Below are 15,437 nucleotides of genomic sequence, written 5' to 3'. Positions count from 1 at the left end.
AGAAGCAGAAGTTCAAAAAGAAGTATGATGATCCTAAAGCCTCCAGCTCTGATGCTCAAAAGGAAACTAGATCTTGCCACTGATGCAAGAAGTCTGGGCATCTCAAGAAAGATTGTTTTGCATGGAAGAGGAAGCAAGCCTCTGACCTGAGACTCGGGAACTATTTTTTGTTGGCTGCTGCCACGTATTTTTAGGGTTGAGCTTTACTTCCTAGACTTGGTAATAGAAATATGTTACCCTAACAACTAGATCTAGGCAGAAACAAGAAACATGCATGTAAACCTGAACAAGCGAGACAGTTACTAGATCTAAGAAAATTATTCCCTAAATTACCCAGACCTAAGAAAACAACTGAATGTGGGGACCATTTTCTGAAAAGGTAGAGTACGATTGAAAATGTGCAAAATAACTAATTAAAGGACCAACTAACAGCGACATCATCTTCTTCAACATTTACCAGGAAATAACCAGTTAAGAAACAGAGCAAAAACGTAAATCGACACGAAGCAGACGGAATTAAAAGCAGTAAAAACAAAGAACAGTTAAAACTAAGGCAGATCTACGGCTACTAGACAAGGTAAAACGAGAATGCAGAATTTAAACAACTAAATGAAACTTCAAACAAATAGATCCAGTCACGGGACGCTTAATCCACTCTGGATCCAAGCCACCCACAACCACCAAACATCATTTCCACCTCGGATTCTCACTGATCTATGTATATTTCTCCGATCAACAACAGATTTCTCACAAATCAGCTTCAAACTCAGATCAACCCACAAAGATCAGCAAATCGATCCCAAAACAACACAACAAGATAAACAAAATATAAACAGAAATATCCATTGCAAAATACGAAAAATCCAACGATAGAAACAACACAAAAGCCGAGCCTCGAACAGCGAAGACTCGGCGAGTACCAAAAGTAGACAGAAAATAAAGGATAATTGTTTCTTCGCCTCCGTAGAGACGGTGTTACACCCAAACTTCCTATGAAACGAGAACCCCCCAGAAAATTTCCCCCCAAATGAGTGTGTAGAAAAGTAGAAAACTAACTAGGAGCTGGAAAAGGTGACGATCGTATCTCTCATGTTATTTGCGTGCTCCTTTTTATAGTGGATAAAGCTTCTAGACTGTTCTTATGATTCCTATTTTGCCCGCCAATCGATGCTCCAATCTAGTGGCTTTTCATCTTTCTGCTTAATTTTCTTTGCCATTTTCCTTCACCAGGTGATCTCTATCTTCTTTCTGGGGCTGGCATTGTCTCTACACATCTGGCTCAAAAAGGTTTGTTAGACCCAGGAAATCACAGAATTTATCCTTATAACCAATAACCAATGCATGAAATTAGTTTTATCAGGGTCTCACAGTGATTACTCAAAGTATAAGGTGTTTGGGTGTACAGCATATGCTCATGCTAGACAGAGCAAGCTTGAGGCTAGAGCCTTGAAGTGCATCATGCTAGGTGACTCAACTTATTTTAACACAAGTAGTACCCGCAAGTGTACGGGGACAGTGTAGCAATTAGCAAACAAGAGTATCGTATCCCACAGAGACAAATTTGTATCAACTTAACTACCACGAACAAATGTTGACTACTATCTAGATAATCAGGAAAGGTTTGGTTTGTTCTAACACTACGAAAAGCATAAAATGAACAAGTAAATAAATAAAAGCAAGTAAACACGGAGTGAAAAGATAATATGGAGAAAAATGTAGAACTCAAGGATCCGATGCACAATTCCAAGCTCTTATCCAATCAAATTGTCTTACCTTTTGGTGTCTCTAGAGTTACTAAGTCGACCACAATTATAGATTAAACCCCCTCCCGAGGTGAGAAACCTGTAGATTAGGTGCTAGGATTGAAGTCCCCTTCTAATCCTAAAACCCCTAACTCCCAAAGCTCGATTAGGTCAAAGACCTCACTCAAAACCTCAACTCTCCCGAGTTTTATTGCATTAAGGTGTGAATTATTCTTATTTCCAGATTAATTTATTTCATCTCCCGATTAATCTAATTAATCCTACACAATCAAATGGTGATCAAGCAATTGAAAAGAATAAACCCAAGAATAATCAAATAACTACAAGAGCAAGGTAAGAACAAGATTAATTGGATAAAAACTATGAAATTAATGCATCTTCACCAAGAATTCTACAAAAGGTGTTTAGCTACTCATGTTCTTCACAAAAACCATGTTTGAAACAAAGAATTCAATGAAATACATGGAGAAAAGATTAAGATACTCCTGTGAGAATGAATCTATGGAATTGCAACTTCAATCTTCCGATTGGAAGTCTTCAATCTTCAATTCTCTCTCTCAAAGGTGTTCTTGGGGGTGTATGTGAGTGTTGGAGGCGGTAGATGTTGAATGATATGAACCCTAGGCGTTTTCCCTTTAATCTCCCATAAAAAATCGCGTTTTTGGCAAAAGAATACGCCAAAATAACGTACCCGGCCGGGTAGAATTATAAAGAGGAAAATTCACCCGGCCGGGTGATGATTTTCGACCATTTTCTGACCTTTTTAGCGCAGAATCGTCGTAGCCGTCCGGGTGAATTTACAGTGTATAAATTCACCCGGCCGCGTGGAGGTTTCTGGACTGCGCAGTGTTCTTATAACGGCCATAACTTCTTCTACCGAACTCCGATTGAGGCGTACGAGATACCCACGCGAAGCTCTTTCGAAGACGAAGAGATTGATATGCATTATAGGCTGATTGGACTTCAAACTCTCCAGTAAATATTGTCTCAAAGCAAGGCTGCTGCGCATCCACATATTTTGTACCTTTTTCTACACACTTTTAACAAAATGGTCAACATACCAACATAATAGAGAAGTGGATATAAACATGCCCAATAATAGACAAAATGTGATCAAATTCATACAAAACCACCCTCTAAAACCATGTAAAATCCAAGTATGTCACTAGGCTATCAAAAGGGTGTAAAAGGATATAGGCTCTGGTGCATTGAACCTAGGAAACAAAAGTTAATCATCAGTAGAGATGTGGTCTTTCTTGAGAACCAAATGCCTTATTTGACATAGGGCAAGAAACCCGAAGAAGCGGAAAGTGATTTCTTCAAGGTGGAGTCAGTTAGGCTAAGCCAAGATGAAGGTGGAGTTAGTGACTTAGAGAGTGAGTCTGAACCAGTGGCTGATGGTGATTTAAGTCAAGGTGGAGGCAATTCTGAGCCTCCAGTTACTAATGTCAGAGAGTATCAAATTGCTAAAGATAAAGGGAAAAGAAATGTGAAACCTCCCCAGAAATTCTCTGATGAAGTCTACTATGCTCTTTGTGCTGCTGAGAGCATAGAGCTTACTGATCCTCTCACTTATGAGGAAGCTATGAGAAGTAAAGACAGCGAAACATGGATAGAAGCTATGAATGAAGAGATTGAGTCCTTACTCAAGAACAAAACCTGGATATTGGTGGATAAATGAAAAGGAAAGGAGGTTAGTAAGCTGTAAGTGGGTGTTTAAAAGGAATATTGAAACCTCTGGAAAAGATAAAGTAAAGTTTAAAGCTCGGTTGGTGGCTAGAGGCTTTACACAGCAAGAAGGTGTTGATTTTAATGAGGTGTTTGCCCCAGCTGTTAGGATATTGCTTGCTGTGGTGAATCAACTTGGTTGAGAATTACAACAGCTTGATGTAAAGACTGCTTTTCTCAATGGAGACCTTGAGGAGACTATTTTCATGGATCAGCCTGAGGGTTATGTGAAGGTTGGAGAAGAAAGTAAGGTCTGCTTGCTAAAGAAAAGCCTCTATGAACTTAAACAAAGTCCTATGAAGTGGAATAAGAAGTTTGACGAGCAGATGTTGAGAATTGGCTTCATAAGGTCAAAGTTTGATGACTGCATTTACATAAAGAAAAAGGGCAGTACTCCAGTGCCTATCTATTACTTTATGTAGATGATATGCTCCTTGCTGGGCCATCTGTGACTGAGATAAATAAAGTAAAGGCAGATCTGATGTCTAGTTTTGAAATGAAGGATCTGGGTGAAGCAAGAAAGATCATGGGGATTAATATCCAGAGAGATAGAGGCTCTAAGAAGTTATGGCTACTACAGACATATTACATTGAGAAGGTTCTGAAGAGGTTCAAGATGGACAATGCCAAAGCTGCCTCAACCCCTCTTTCACAAAGTTTCAAGCTACCAAAGGAGCAGGCTCCTAAATCTAAGCAAGAAGTACATGAGATGGAGTCTATTCCTTATGCTAGTGTGGTTTGAAGCATAATGTACACTATGATTTGCACTAGGCTAGACCTGGCTCATGCTATATCAGTTACTAGCAAGTACATGGCTGATCCTGGAAAGGAGCATTGGAATGCTCTTAAGTGGAATCTGAGGTATATGAAGTACACTAATGACTGGGGAATTGTTTTCAATTGCTGTGATAAGGTGAGTGAAAAGGTAGTGGTGGGCTACTGTGATGCTGACTATGCAACAAATTTAGACAATAGGAAGTCCCAAACTGGTTATCTTTTTACTATGTTTGGTACTGTGGTCAGCTGGAAGTCTGGACTACAAAGTGCTGTTGCTTTGTCAATAACAGAAGCTGAGTATATGGCTCTCACAGCAGCTGTGCAGGAGAGCTTCTGGATTCAGGGTGATCTCAGATTTTGGTTTTGGTCAGAAAACCATGATTGTTCATTGTGACAGCAGCTCAGCTATGTGTTTGGCTAAACATCAATATTTTCATGAGAGAAGCAAACACATAGATGTTAGGCTACATTTTATCAGGGATGAAACAGAGAAGCGAAGAGTAAAGGTGGTCAAGATTGACACTTTACACAATCCAACTGATATGCTTACAAAGTCTCTAGGGAGAGACAAGTTTGATCATTGCAAGGCATTGATCAAAGTTTGCTGCAAGGACTGAAGTGTGCACTCAGGTGGAGAATTGTAAGATTAGAGTTCACATTCAGTCTAGAAACTCAAAGAAAGAAGTGCTAAAGAGTGGAGAAAGAAGCAAGTATAAACTAGCCGTTAGAGTTAGTTAGTTTGTTAGAAAGTAACTGTTGAGGTTCTTGTTTCTTGTTTCTTGATTCTGTTAGTTAGTGGCAGTTACCACTTTAGTGTTAGCTATTAATAGCTCATTTTCTTGTATCTTGTAGAGTCAGAAATTAATCAATAAGAGAATCCCTTTTCTCCAAGAAACCCTCTCTCATTCTTCTTCAAATCTGTGTGAGCGAGATTATTCATACTGTGAGTGTGTGAGATAATCAGAGTGTTTTAGATCTTGCTGTGTTAACAGCTTAGTTGATTCATAATCAGTACATAAAGCCTTGTTATTTTGAAGAACATAGGTTGTATTCTTGCTGCATCTTGCATAGCTTGATTGTGCATAAACTCTAGCATTTAATAAGAGGAAGTTGTTCTATTCATAATCTTTAGTTTTGTATTCTTTATGATTCTATGCACATTGAGCTTTGTCATCTTCGTTGATTGGTGCTTCTGTAAGAAAATACTCCCTAGATCTCAATTAAGAATAAGGTGTGATCTGCTAATTGGAGCTGCAGTTTTTCCGGTGGTTTTGTAAAGAAAAAGAGTTTATCCCGGAACAATTTTACTTTAATGGAGCTCTTTTCTGAAGAAGTTATTTTCTATGTGCAATACAGACTAATGCTTTCAATCACTTGACAATCAGTGTGACTTTATGCTTGTGCTATGTTCAGGGATGTCATTTATAGTGCCTTTATTGAATAACGTGGAGCCCCGCGTTTCATCACTAATATATTGCTTCTCTACAATCACTTCAGGTCTGGAATAATCCAACACAACTTATTAAAAAGTTTCCTTGTTTGAGGGCCGTTCAGTGTCCGAAACTTGTTTTTATCCTGAGGAAAGACTTTTTTTTGGTGTTCTGAAAAATGACAGAGATCTTCAGCTTCACGGCATCCAGACAGTTATTGCAATTTTTCTCTGCCATATTCCTTTTCCATGGTTCTGAATATCTCCTAGCAGTCTTCTTTCACGGGAAAAACAGTGTAACTCTAGGGTCTCTTTTAATCAGCAAAAACTATGTTGTGGCCATGGTTGGCTCCCTGGTGGAGTACTTAGTTGAAGTTTATTTCTTCCCCGGGATGAAAGAACACCGGTTTATAAGCAACACAGGTCTTGCCTTGGTAGTTGTTGGTGAACTAATGCGCAAGTTGGCTATTATAACTGCTGGAAGGTCCTTCACTCATTTTATACGGAGATCTCGTGAGCAAGATCATGTATTGATCACTCATGGAGTCTATAAGTACATCCGGCATCCAAGTTATTGTGGCTTCCTTATATGGTCCGTTGGTACCCAGGTAATGCTGTGTAATCCAGTATGTACACTTGGATTTGCAGCAGTCGTGTGGCGTTTTTTCCAGCTGAGGATACGATATGAGGAGTATTTCTTGACACAGATTTTTGGTTCTCGTTACGTGGAATATGCTAGACGGACGACTTCTGGGATCCCATTTGTAAAGTGATGAATGAACTTACCCTCTAATTGATCGCTTGCCTGTAGTTGTGTTCTAACTTATAAGGCGTTTGAATACTTTTGAGTTGCATTCAATATGATCTGATTATTAGTAAATCAGTAATTGCTGTGTAATGCCATTGCATCTTTGACTGTTAGCTCTTTTTGGTCACTTGTTTGATAATTTTGGGGAGTTGTGAGTTTTGGGATTGGCAAAAAACAAAATTTGATTGTAGTCTGTAGATGTAGTTTGAGGTAGTTTGTTCAATAAACAATGTTTTTTTGTCTTTAAAAATTTAGATGACAATTTACTATAGATTCCGAAAATATTGTGAGAAATAAAATTGGGGAGACTCAAAGCTCGTTTTTTGACACAAATAGATACACACTAAAATTGTGGAGTTGAACCGGTTACATATTGGTTTTGATTTATTAGTCTTGACTTTCATCATATGATAAAATTAATATTGAATAATTTCGAACCGATTCACTCTTGTGTAATATCAGGAAAATTTAATCTTGACTAACTAAATTCCTGAGTACTACTCCATTTTTTTAGTTCTTCCATTTCATTTGATGTATTCATTAATCATGACTAACACGTACGTCGATTATAAGTGACTGTCACCATAAAAGTGTAACCAATCAAATTCATTCACAAATATTTGCCTTTCGATTTTCAAAGACCCGATACATATTCTAAAGAGTCCTCTTATTCTAAACAACAACATTATCTTCATCAACAAAAATTACTAGTCACTTACATATTTTAACGATCAATTAAAGGACGTATGCCTATAAATCATTTAGAGCATCTCCAACGGCGGATGTTGCGGAAGTCCGACCGGACGTCCGCCGAATGAAATGGTAGGACACGCCCGTCCCATTTGCCCGTCGAATGGGCTCGGACATCCGCCCGACGTCCATCTTTGTTTCCGCGTTATCCTTATGCGCAAAATGCAGAATAAAGAAAAATATTAATTATATTGAAAATACAATAAAGATTTAGAAAATGCCAAAATTAAAATGAAAACCAGACCGGCTGAAATCGGACCGCCGGTTCGCTCACTCCTCGCAGCTCCAGAAATTTGCAGACGAAAATAGAAGACGACTAGACGGATTTCTCTCTCCTCTGGCTAGAGAGAAGGAGGTAACGAAAATGCCATTCATATCGAAGATTCAGCGGCAGTCGGACTACAGGAGCTTCCCTCCAAACCACCCAATCGTCATCGACAATGGCGGCTCCTATTTCCGCATTGGGTAACCCCCAAATTAAACCCTATTTCTGCTCTTATCTAGTGAAAAAATAGCCTTTTTGCTCGTGTATGCAAAATTCATGACTAACGATTGTGGCTCCTGTTGCAGATGGGCGGGAGAGAGCGAGCCTCGCGTTATTTTCCGAAACATTATTCAGAGACCGCGCCATAAGATTACTGGTAAATTCAGAGAGCGTTGCTTATAGTGCTTCTGCTTTTATGCTCCATTGTTTTGATTTTAATTGGGGCTGAGATCATTAATTTTCTGCTCTGCAATTTGAAATTGGTAGAAACATGGCCTCTTTTTCGTTATAATTTTCTGAGCTTCTGATTCTGGAATTAACACCTGAAATGGCCACATTATCTGTTTGAGTTTTTAGTTCTATAATGTTTCCCATAAGTTGATAGGATTAGAATTAGAATGCACTCATTGATTACGAAAAAAGAAAAGAATGTGAAGCTAATGTATTTGTGATTCAGGAAAAACTCGAAAGACCTATCCGAATAGTAAAAGCTACTGTTTACTTGTGTCTTGTTACTCAACAGTCGAGGGTTGGGAGATGAGTTCTTATTTTTTTTCTTTGGGTGCAGGTGAAACTATAACAGTTGTCGGGGACCATGATCCCGCTTTACTGAAATATTTTGACTGCACAAGGTCAGGACCTCGCTCGGCTTTTGACAGCAACGTTGTTTATCAATTTGAGATAATGGAATATGTAAGGCTGTTTCACTTATTTTTGATTTACCAGTCACTTGCTGCGCTTGTATCTTTGCAAATAATTTGTAGTTATATGTTGTCTCCTCCCCATAACGAGGAAAAAGAAGAGAAACGATTTGGACATTTATTTTTCTACACCATTTCAGCATGGTGCCTCTTGTGTATTAGTGAATTTGTGTTGGTTGATTTTCCATGATAGTTGATACACAAAAGATACACCTAAGAAATGCTTTAATTTTGGAGTCACTCATGTTTTAATATATTGGAGTCTCAAATGCACCCACCAAAATATGTATTTATTGCTTCTTCTTATGCAAAAAAATGTCATGTGATTCCCTTTATCAGTTGAAGCATATACGTTATATATAGCTTAAATTAAATTCAGTTATGGCAAGCTTCTTGCAAAACACTTACATTATCTATTGCAGACAGATTTGCAAAGTTTATCATCTACCAGTCATGTTGAAGCTGCATACTAATTGCGTCTTCTTATAATTATTATTTTTAAAATCTTTTAGAGGTAAAACTCTTAGCATTTAACTGGAGATATGCAACATTTTAGTAGGACCTGATTCCATGACTTGGTAATAATATGAGTAATTTTGTTAAAGAATTTTTCCTCAAGAGGTAATCAATTTGAACCACTCCTAGCTTATGTAGCTAACATTAGGAGAAACAAAGTCAGACTTTTTTGTTAGAAACAGATCATTGAGTTTCATTCATCCAGTGTGATGCTAGGATATTGCATTTATTTTTGTGTATCATTAACTGAAAATTTATTTTCTGTGGCACTCCCACATTTTCACCTATATTTATTATTGCACCGCTCCTATAAGTAACATTGCTTACGAGTCTCCTTTGTAGTCTAATATGGTTTTATGACATATAGTTCTCATATTTTTTTATGTTGATTTAGATTCTCGACTTCGGCTTTGATCGGTTGGGGGCAGATGAATCACAGGTTCATACACCCACTTATATCTTTGGCCTTTCACATAATGTTTTGTTAAATCTCCCTAGGCCCGAGACTATATTTTGTAAAAAAAAAACCCTCATAGAAGTCCATTGCACCAGATTGGTCACTCACAGTTTTCTTTCCTTAGTTTTTTTGTTTTTGGTGGACCTATGCTATGAACTCTGCTAATTGAATGGTTGAACCTTATCTTTCGTTTTAGAAGTTTTTGGGGAATACACTTATACTGTGTTTTTTCACTTTGCTCATAGCCATGACACCATTTAATGTTGGTTATAATTAACCCAGAACTACATCTTGAATCTTGATGTTTTTTTCATTTTGTATTTCACATGCTGTATAGATGAGATTCTGATAGTGTTTTAATCTAATTTTCACTACATCAAATGTACCAAAGAAATTTGGGTGTTAGCTATATCTAATTGACTTTTGAATTGAGAGCTGTAAATATCCACCTAATAATATCATTGAAAAGAAACCTTAACAACATAACAAACTTAATGTGCTAACGTAACTGCTGAGCTGATATGCTGGGTGCCGCTTTTCTGGACACTAATATACACCATATCCACTTTAATGGATTAGAAACATATTGCTTTGTGTTATTTTCATCGACAATGACCTTTTGTAGGCCACCTTACTTTGTCATGTTATGCTGCCAATTAGATTTTCACTTCTTTCAAAAGTCCAATTTTCATCTTATTTTTCATTGCTTTGGTATTTCTTTCAATATCCTGGATGAACAGATCAACCATCCAGTCTTGATAATAGAATGCTTGTGCAATCCAGTACAATCCCGGAGTAAAATGGCAGAACTTCTTTTTGAGACTTATGGAGTGCCTTCTGTAGGTAAAGTTGTTCCTCATGAGAAGATGCCTATCTGTATTGGTTGTTTTACTTTTAATAGTCAAAATAACAATAGAATTTCTCCAACTGGGTATATTGCTCGAGTTTCTTAAAAAAATGTTTTTTTCCCCTGAACTTATGTTCTTCTGAATCACTGGATCACCCTGTAAAAGTTTTTACATGATTGCAGCATTTGGGGTCGATGCACAATCAACAGCTTGGCATTTGTAGTGGCGATGGACTAGCTATCTGCTCTGGATTTAATACAAGTCATGTTATCCCGGTATGTTACAATAGCGAGTAGCCTGTATGTTGTTGTGATCCAGCCTTTGAAGTCTCTGGAAAGCCAGCAATTGACTACTAATTTGTTGAATTGTTATCCAATTTTAGTTTTTGAATGGAGAACCTGTCTATGAAGCATGCTGCCGGACTAATGTTGGCGGATATCACATCACCGATTACCTAAAGCAACTTCTTTCCCTCAAATATCCTCATCATATGCAATCTGCGTTAACTCTATTGCCATGAAAAGAGAAAATATAAAGTCTAATGAGGCTTGTTTTCATCGAAATCGTAAACTAGGTCTCATCTTACATGGGAGAAGGCTGAAGACCTTAAGATGGAACATTGTTATATTGCGAAGGACTACGTGGCTGAAGTTCACTTGTTTCAGGTAAACTACTTTCAGCAATGATGCCATGCAATCACATTCATGAACATTCAGCGAGAACATGGAAATAATCGTTTACTTTGATTTTAGAAAGGGGACAAGGAAGCGGAAGAAAAGACCAGGTGTTGGCAGCATCCTTGGACTCCCGCACCAGTAGAAGAGGCTCCGTCTGAGGAAGAAGTTGCTAGAAAGGCAGCTTTGAAAGAGAAGCAAGGTCAAAGATTAAGGGAGATGGCTGAAGCTAAGAGGTTTAATAGGATAAACGATCTTGAAAATGAAATAAGAGACTTGGATATTCTGCTACAGAGACTCAGGAATGCATCAGAGCATGATATTCCTTCAATCCTTGCAAAGACTGTGCATACTTCACAACAAGAAGTTGAATCTGCCCTGTCGAAGGCTACACAATCTTTACAGAAAGCAAAGGGAGAACCTGTTGAAAGCGTGGAGAAACCGGATTCTTCCTCTGTCGATAGATACAATCTCATTAGTATACCCGATGAGATGCTTACGCCAGAGCAGGTTCTTTGTTTCTGTTGTTACTAAATGTGTTCTGTTTTTATCGTTGCATCAATTCTCTCTCTGTCTCTCTCGTCTATCTTGGTGAAGAATTTTGAATTGCATATTAGCAGCCCTATCTCAACCATTTCTGTATGTTCTTTTGGTTTCAGGAGGCGTTGGCCGCGGGGAGAGGCTAAATTCGTCTCAGAGAGAAAGAATGCGCCTCTTGACCACAGCAGCCTTTGACCGAGGCAAGGGAGAGGATACTTTTGGTGCAAAAGATGAAGATTGGCAGTTGTACAAGCTGATGAGTCGGGACAATGATGATGATGACGATGATAAGCCAGATCCAGATGAAGCAGAGTTAACTCGCCTCTCTTCTAGGCTACAGGTGAGTCATCCCCCCACCTAGTCCCCTCCAAACCTGAGCCCGGGTCCTCGTCTGCAGAGGCTCCTCGCTTTCGCCCTTTAACCAAAGAAGACCTCCAGATCATACTCGGAGTAGAAAGATTCCGGTGCCCAGAAATTCTCTTCAATCCAAATTTGATCGGCATTGATCAGGCCGGGATGGATGAGATGGTGGGAGTCTCTCTAAGGAGGTTGCCATCAAAAGACAGAGATGTGGAAGATAGAATGACGGAATCGATTTTACTGATGTGTGGAAGCTGTCTGTTCCCATCCCAGGTATGAGAGAGCGGTTGGAGGGCGGAATTCGGATGATCCGGCCTAGTGCTACGCCTATAAAGATTGCGAGATCATCAGATCCGATTCTTGATGCTTGGCGTGGAGCTTCGGCTTATGCCAGTGCTATGCAATTTCCACAGCAAACGTTTACGATGAAAAGGGTGAAGATTGGCTGCGAAGTTATCGACCTAGATACACTATTTGATGAGTATTATGTAGCAATATAGATTTTTTCTGAACTTCCTAACTCATTTTAGAAAGAGAAATCAAATTTATTCCCTTTCCGCCAAAGTTAATTTAATTCTTTTATTTTGTTTTCTTACAATTTGTGAAATACTGCAGGGTTGAAAGGATCAAATTTTCATAGATTCAAACAACTTGTGATTTTTGGACTCGAAAATCCATCCATGTACTGTTTACATTTTGTGATTATTGTCACCACCGCCGCCTCCTTCTCCTTCTCCTTCCCCTTCTTCTGCAAACTGCAAACTGCATGAGCTTCACACTGTAACCTGTTATATTACCTCCTCTTGTCGAAATATACCGAGGGAATATGGCTGACGAGTGACGACTTTACACGTAGCACCCAATAGGGTTTTGTGAATGAGATGATCAATAGCGGATGCACTTAAAGTTAATTGACAGACATTTGCTGGGGATGTAATTTGCAACATTGTGCAATAGATTCGCACTTATAAACAGACAATTTGTGTAAGTGATAACAGAACACAGGATAGACGCGGAGGGAATCAGTGACGGACGCAAGATTTTAATGGTGGGGAGTCGAAACCCGGTAGGGATCACCTCATACATTGTATATTACATTTTCTAATACACCATTAAGAAGTTGACAATTAGATCTCATTTTATGGAAATAAAAATTATTGCATTCTATGTGGATATTCTTTACATAAAAAAAGTAGGACTTTCAGTTCTCACTCTTCTAATACATTTACTACTACAATAATATAAAATAAAATTCCAAACTTTTCCAAATTTCATTGTTTTTCATATTAAAAATAAAGAGAAAAATTCAACAGTGTTCCTTCTCTCCCTATAATTCTCACTTCACAGAAACACGCTCCCTCTCTAAATTGCAGGATTTTGATCCTACTACTACTATCTCTTATCTCTCTCAACATTCTAAACTCTTCAAATTCACTAGATTTAACACTGCATTCTTCCACTCTCTAAATTCCAGCCCCAAATCAGTGGATAATTTCTCAACTCAGGAAACACACTCCCATATAGGCATGCTTATTCGGCCGGTTCCGGTTCTAACCAGACCGGTTGACCAGTTAACCGGTTTTAAATTTTGATAAATCCTAGAACCGGAACTGGTCAGTTCCGGTTTGGAACCGGCCAGTTAAGAACCGTTCGATTTCGGTTCCGAACCGGAATCGATGCGTAATTTTAATCCGAATTTATTTATAATTTTAAATAGTTCAACATCTAGAAATATAACAAATAATACCTAAAAATTCAAATAAATACACAAAAAAAAAACAAACCAACAATACAATAATATTCATTTATGGATAAGAATGATGCCAAGTGTAGTTGGTCGTACTAGTTTATGTTAGCAATTTTTTAATACAAAAATAGGAGTTCTAAACTTTAGCAATTTTTTAAAAAATGAGTCTTAAAATTGAATTCCATTTACTTTTTCTTTTTTTTTTTTGAAAAATTGAATTCCATTTTCTCTTTTTTTTGGCTAAACAAATATTCATTGGAATTTTCAATACTAATTGATCTTGTTGTGACTTTTTGGTTTATAACGGAATAATTAATAAATTATTCACAAACAGGTTAAAATAGTATGTTAAAATGAATTGTTACATATATTTGTTATAAAGTTAAATTTCCATCATATGAAATGATATTGTATTTGTATAAGTTCTTTTGGAAATTAAAAACAAACTTATGACAACCTACTCATTATAATTAGTTCATAAAAAATGGATTGGGGAAATAATTGTAGATTCAAAGTATCAAATTATTTTACTTTAATTCAAAATTAATTCAATTAAATTAAATTTATTAGTATATTAAATATAAAAAAATAAAATTGAATTATAATCTGGTTCCCGGTTAGGAACCGGTTTTATTTAAAAATTTGGAACCGGTACCCGATTCTGGTTCTCAATTAACCGGCCGGTTCCGATTCCGATTACGGTTAACCGAGAACCGGAGAACCGTTTGAGCACTCATACACTCCCATCTCTTTCTCTCTCGATCTGAGAGCAGCGCTGTCAACACTTCCACTGCCTATCTCCGTCGTATTCATGGAATGAGGAGAGATTACCTCTTGATGGAATGAAGAAGATAATTGCACTAGGTTGTAGTTGTGGCGAAGGATTGTCTAGAGATTTTATTTGTTTGTTGGAGAGATTTTAGGTAGTAGAGATATGGATGGAGGCAACGCAATATGTTTTAAAAACTAGACCGGTAAGCGAACCGACAAGACTATCGGTTCACGGTTCAACTGGTCCAACCGGTCGAACTATCAGTCAAACCGGAATACTGTATAAAACATATATATAAATATTTATATTATATTTATATGATATTCATGCAAAAAAACGCGCATGTATACAATAAATTGAATAAAATACAGTATTTAAATCAACAATTATATACTCCCTCCGTCCCATTAAATATGCAACGTTTGTTTTTTGGCACAGGATTTTATGCAGTGTTGTTTCGTGAGTTAATGAAGAGAGAGTAAAGTAAGATAGAAGAAAAAATAGAGAGAGTATTGTTTCCATTTTTAGAAACATTTCATTTTTAATGAGACAGACCAAAAAAGAAAACGTTTCATTTCTAATAGAACAGAGGGAGTATTACTTATGCACTCTCATATTAATAAACAGCAGCTAATTTATCGTTTGTATAGATATTGACTAGGCATAATTATTAGGTGGGACGAAGAGTCACGTGTCTCTCTGAACTATGCATAGAGAAGGTAGTAGGCCATTTATTTATTTAAATTAATTTTGATAATCGGTCCAATTACATCCCATCTACTACTACTTACTCTTTCCGTTCCGGATAATTCAATCCACTTTAACCGAATATGAGTTTTAATAAATATAATGGAAAGTGAGTTGAAAGAGTGATTGGATGTGAGTCCTACTTTTAAAGTATTAGTTTTATAATAAAAAGTGAATAAAAATGAGTTAGTGGAATATGAGATCCATTACAAAAAATGATAAAAGTGAAATGGAACAAATTATATGGGACGGACCGAAATGGAATACTGAGACGAATTATCTGGGACGGATGGAGTATTACTTTCTCTTCTTTTCGTCTCAATTTCGAATACCCAC

The 15,437-nt window shown here is 37.4% G+C and overlaps 2 protein-coding genes and 2 pseudogenes across 3 annotated transcripts; all 4 read left to right on the top strand.

Annotated features, from left to right (window-relative positions):
* Positions 1-24: 24 nt before the first annotated feature.
* On the top strand, positions 25-4,233 carry LOC148931411 (uncharacterized). The gene is made up of 6 exons (XM_089064775.1): positions 25-91; positions 1,231-1,287; positions 1,361-1,437; positions 3,049-3,432; positions 3,647-3,889; positions 3,994-4,233. Exons 1-6 carry the CDS (start codon positions 25-27, stop codon positions 4,231-4,233), a joined length of 1,068 nt encoding a protein of 355 aa, XP_088920901.1.
* Positions 4,234-4,248: 15 nt separating this feature from the next.
* Positions 4,249-4,885, top strand: LOC148931410 (secreted RxLR effector protein 161 pseudogene; annotated as a pseudogene).
* Positions 4,886-5,626: 741 nt separating this feature from the next.
* Positions 5,627-6,595, top strand: LOC125223102 (protein-S-isoprenylcysteine O-methyltransferase B-like). The gene is made up of 2 exons (XM_048126086.2): positions 5,627-5,765; positions 5,884-6,595. Exons 1-2 carry the CDS (start codon positions 5,663-5,665, stop codon positions 6,468-6,470), a joined length of 690 nt encoding a protein of 229 aa, XP_047982043.1. The 5' UTR covers positions 5,627-5,662; the 3' UTR covers positions 6,471-6,595.
* A 922-nt stretch (positions 6,596-7,517) lies between these two features.
* On the top strand, positions 7,518-12,404 carry LOC125204061 (actin-related protein 5-like; annotated as a pseudogene). Its single transcript, XR_016135536.1, has 10 exons — positions 7,518-7,720; positions 7,826-7,896; positions 8,308-8,432; positions 9,351-9,395; positions 10,154-10,256; positions 10,444-10,536; positions 10,644-10,753; positions 10,836-10,926; positions 11,014-11,452; positions 11,556-12,404. The product of XR_016135536.1 is annotated as an actin-related protein 5-like (transcript).
* The last annotated feature ends 3,033 nt before the right edge of the window (positions 12,405-15,437 follow it).

The sequence above is a fragment of the Salvia hispanica genome, chromosome 2 (assembly GCF_029641045.1).
Source record: "Salvia hispanica isolate PSC_SH4W2 chromosome 2, Shi_PSC_v1, whole genome shotgun sequence".
NCBI classification, from domain to species: domain Eukaryota; kingdom Viridiplantae; phylum Streptophyta; class Magnoliopsida; order Lamiales; family Lamiaceae; genus Salvia; species Salvia hispanica.
This window is presented reverse-complemented; position numbering and strand designations above follow the sequence as displayed.